At 37.2% G+C, this 4,015-nt stretch overlaps 1 protein-coding gene across 1 annotated transcript; it reads right to left on the bottom strand.

The window, feature by feature from the left end:
* Positions 1-2,508: 2,508 nt before the first annotated feature.
* On the bottom strand, positions 2,509-3,126 carry LOC104613925 (UNC119-binding protein C5orf30 homolog). Its single transcript, XM_010293632.1, has one exon. The coding sequence runs from the start codon at positions 3,124-3,126 to the stop codon at positions 2,509-2,511; it is 618 nt and encodes a 205-aa protein (XP_010291934.1).
* Between the last annotated feature and the right edge of the window lie 889 nt (positions 3,127-4,015).

Raw genomic sequence — 4,015 nt, 5'->3', positions numbered from 1 at the left:
CCCACAGCTTGACACAGGCATGCCTGATATTGTCCCCCTCCCACTTCGAGTCTAGTTTGAAGCCCTGTCTATAAGCCCCGCTAGCTTGCGAGCAAAGACCCTTTTCCCCCTTTGAGAAAGGTGAATCCCATATGATGCCAGAAAGCCAGGTGCCGTGTAGGCCATCCCATTATCAAAAAACACGAAACTGTGGCAGTGACACCAGTCACGGAGCCATGTAGTAATAGACTGGGCCTGTCTCTTTCTTCCTATGTCGCTGCCCGCAGCTGAAAGGAGAGGGGAAACAATAACCTGTGAACCAGATTCCGTAACCCACCATCCCAAGGCCCTGAAGTCTCTTTTGATCGCCCTTGGACTATGCATTGCAGCTTCATCTCCACCCACATGTAAGAGCAGTAGCGGGTAGTAGTCCGAGGGCTGCACCAGGCTAGGAAGTTTCCTAGTGATGTCTTAAACCTGGGCCCCAGGGAGGCAGCAGACTTCCCTAAGAGGAGGGTTTGTCTGGCATGTTGGACCTTCAGTTCCCCTCAGAATACTTAGCAACACCTAAAACATCAGTATGTTATCAACATTATTCTCACCCTAAATCCAAACACAGCACTATCTGATTTCCTGAAACAACAGAAGAATCCTAACTGTCTAAATATTTCACAGAAGTATAAGATTCTTGCTTTCAAGTTTTAATGATTCCTGGTCTAAAGTTGTATTTTTAAATGTCCTCATTCTTCTACACAGCAAAAGACTCCACAAAAATAGGTATTTATATCACTCTCTCTATTTTTCAGCCAGAAATACCTTTTCATAGGGCATTTCAATAAATAGTGGTGTTTATTTCTTACACAAAACCTCCATCTCTTTGGCATCTGACCATATTCTGTTTTTCAAACTAAAGACTACATAGGAAAAGTTTACTTTAGAAATCATTGTTCAATACAGTAAATTTATAGAGGTGCAGTTAACTCTTTAAAATACACATCAGTTGTAAATATTCTAATAAGCCAGAAAACATTAACCAAACCAGTAAAACATAGTCTACTGCGCTCCTCTTCACTACCTTCAGTTACAGTTATGGAGTGACAGAATGAAAAGAACTCTTCATTTTCTACAATACATGCATTGACTAGTGCTTGCTATTCATTCTGAAGGGGAAACAAAAAAACCCTGAATTGTACCAGAAGCAACTGATCAAATAAGTTATGTTTCAAAACAACGTGATCTTAATTTTAACTTCTAAATAAGTAAATCAAAATGAAGTTGCACACTGCTTCAGTAATAGATTGCACCTAAAAATGTCTAAAAACTTTAATTTTTAAACATGTTACTAACATGTTTTAAATACATCTAAGAATACATCTATTAAAACTGCATTTGATGTCATATTTGGACAAAAAATTCTTAAGCAACAAATTAAGCCAGTGTATTCAGTCTACTCTGTTGAATAATCCAGAATCAGCTCTTCAGGGCTGATAGAGAAACACTTCACTTACTTGCACTCCATCTAAAAATCTACCTTCTGGATCTTAATAAAAGTGTTCAGTACTTCAAATAAACTAAATTTCCAAAGCAATGCTAGAGTTATTTGACATCTTCCATTACTATACTACATAGAAATAATGAATTAAAATTAAAAACTTTATTGACATACTGATGCAGACATTCTAGTGTATTTAGTGGAATCTCAAGTGAATCCTTGTTTACATGTCAAGACAATGTAAAAATAAGTCATATTAATAAAAAAAACAAACCCTTCACTCTCAAAAATTTTTTCTTAATATTCCAAATACTAGTTTTAATATTCCAAATATTCTTAATATTCCAAAAACTAGTTTTATAAAACAGAGGAGGCAAAAAAATTACTTCCATGCAGAAACTAAAAAATAATTGAATAGGTTTAAAGTAGTAAATGAACAAAAATTTATTTTATGAGTGAATTTCCTCCTCACCACCAGTGCAAACCCAATTTCAAAATGTTTGAATGGGATGGTTTAAGATAACAAGTGATCCAATTTAGCCAAACTCACATTCCTTCCCATGATGTAAAAAATCATACATACATTTTATTGTAGAATACAGTAGGAAACAAAAAGATAACCTGAGTACTTATCAAAGAGCAATTTCTAACATCAAGCCAAAATTAGCAACAATCAAGCAGACCATCAATTTTTCAGTATTAAATTACCATAAATACTAGATAACTGTACAAAAAAACCCCAAACCCAAATCCAAAAACCAAAAGCCTCTTCTTTGTTAAAAAGTGTCCAAAGAAATATCCACCACCTGCAGTCAGATTTGCATTAGAAGCTGCTTGCTCTGGAAAGATTTTTTCCCTCCAAGTATTTGTAACACAGTGCACTGTCAAAATTCTATTCAAATAAAATCCTTTCTGATAACATTTAGCTGATACCACCTACGATGTAGACAGTCATGTACACAGTATGACAGTGGCTTTTTGCAGTGACGGAGAAATAACAAGAAACTGGTTCTAAATTCTAGATTATAGATCATAGTTCATGTGTTATTTCTTGCAAACATATGGTCCCCTCTAAGAGTAAGGTGTTGGAGCTGGTATTGTAGCATGTCTGTGTCAGCAGGTTCCTCGATGCTCATTTTGTCTAAATTGAGATAGTCCAGGGATTTAGAGTGAGCCCTTTTACCTTTTAAAAGGCAAAGAGGCAGGGGACTATGAAGTGCCTTGTAAGGTTCATATGGTAAAGCCTTAGTGCATTTATCCCCTGAACTTTGCATCTGTCTCCTCCTCCTCCCATTTACTGCTGGGATCTCATATGGCTGATAGTACCTACTTTTAGCTTTGTACAAATGGGAGGAACATGCAAGTCCTGAATCAAGCTGTTTAGAGTGCAAGTTAGGCCTGGATTCCCCTTTATTATCTTCATTTCCTGTATATTTTGGGGCTAATTTTAGCAGCTCCTCTCCAGTCGTGAAGCCAACCAGGTAGTTGGAATCCATATGAAGGATCTGATAGCCTGAAACTGTCTGTCGCATTGGTGAGCAGGGGGTACTGGAACATCGTGGTTTCTCTGCTTCTATATCGCCTGCAGAACTGACCTCTGCAAGAGGTACAGGGAACGTAGATACAGTAGTTCTGGACTCTCCATTTATATCCATTTTAAGCAATGTGCTATTCTCCTAAAAATAAAACAGAGATTTTAACAGAAAGAGGATCTCAGAAATCATATTTTTTATCATCCAGAAACCATAATCAGTACTTCTCTATTCAGTTTTGTTTTACACTCTACAGAGTGTCTCATAACAAAACTATCACTGACATCTGCTTTTTAAAATTATTTTGGCCCCCTTTTTAATAACAAATACTGTAACTATACTCTTGATATTCTTAAATATGTTAAAAACATATTCTTAAGTAGTACTGTACAAAAAAATGAAGTATCTTTCCACTCTATTTTTTAATCCTTTTAGTCTATTTGATCCCTTATAACCCCTTTCCTTTGAGGCCATCTATATCCATTAGCACATCCACAGTAACTTCTCCTGTATTCAGATGTATATTTTTTCCATTCACAATAATATCAGTAAACATACATTTTAAAAAAAAAAAAGGCATCTAACAGTTCCTACCTCAGGCATAACCATGGACTAGACCTGACCTACTGGGTACTGCAATGTTTCCCTGTGGTGGATTGACTTTGCCTGGCTGCCAAGTGCCCACCAAGCTGCTCTATCACTCCCCCTCCTCAACAAGGACAGGGGAGAAAAATATGATGAAAAAACTTGTGGGTCAAGATAAGGATGGAGAGATCACTCATCAATTGCCGTCATGGGAAAAATAGACTCAACTTGGGGAAATTAATTTAATTTATTGCCAATCAAAATCGGAATAGGATGAGAAATAAGAACTAATCTAAAAACTCCTTCCCCCCACTGCTCCCTTCTTCTCAGGCTCAACTTCACTCCTGAATGATCTGCCCCCTCCCCCCTGAGCAGCACAGGTGGATGAGGAATGGAGGTTGCAGTCAGTTCATAACATGTTGTCTCT

This window comes from Phaethon lepturus, unplaced genomic scaffold (assembly GCF_000687285.1).
Source record: "Phaethon lepturus isolate BGI_N335 unplaced genomic scaffold, ASM68728v1 scaffold30038, whole genome shotgun sequence".
NCBI lineage: Eukaryota > Metazoa > Chordata > Aves > Phaethontiformes > Phaethontidae > Phaethon > Phaethon lepturus.
Note: the sequence above shows the minus strand (reverse complement) of the source record. Positions and strands in the feature narration are given on the sequence as shown.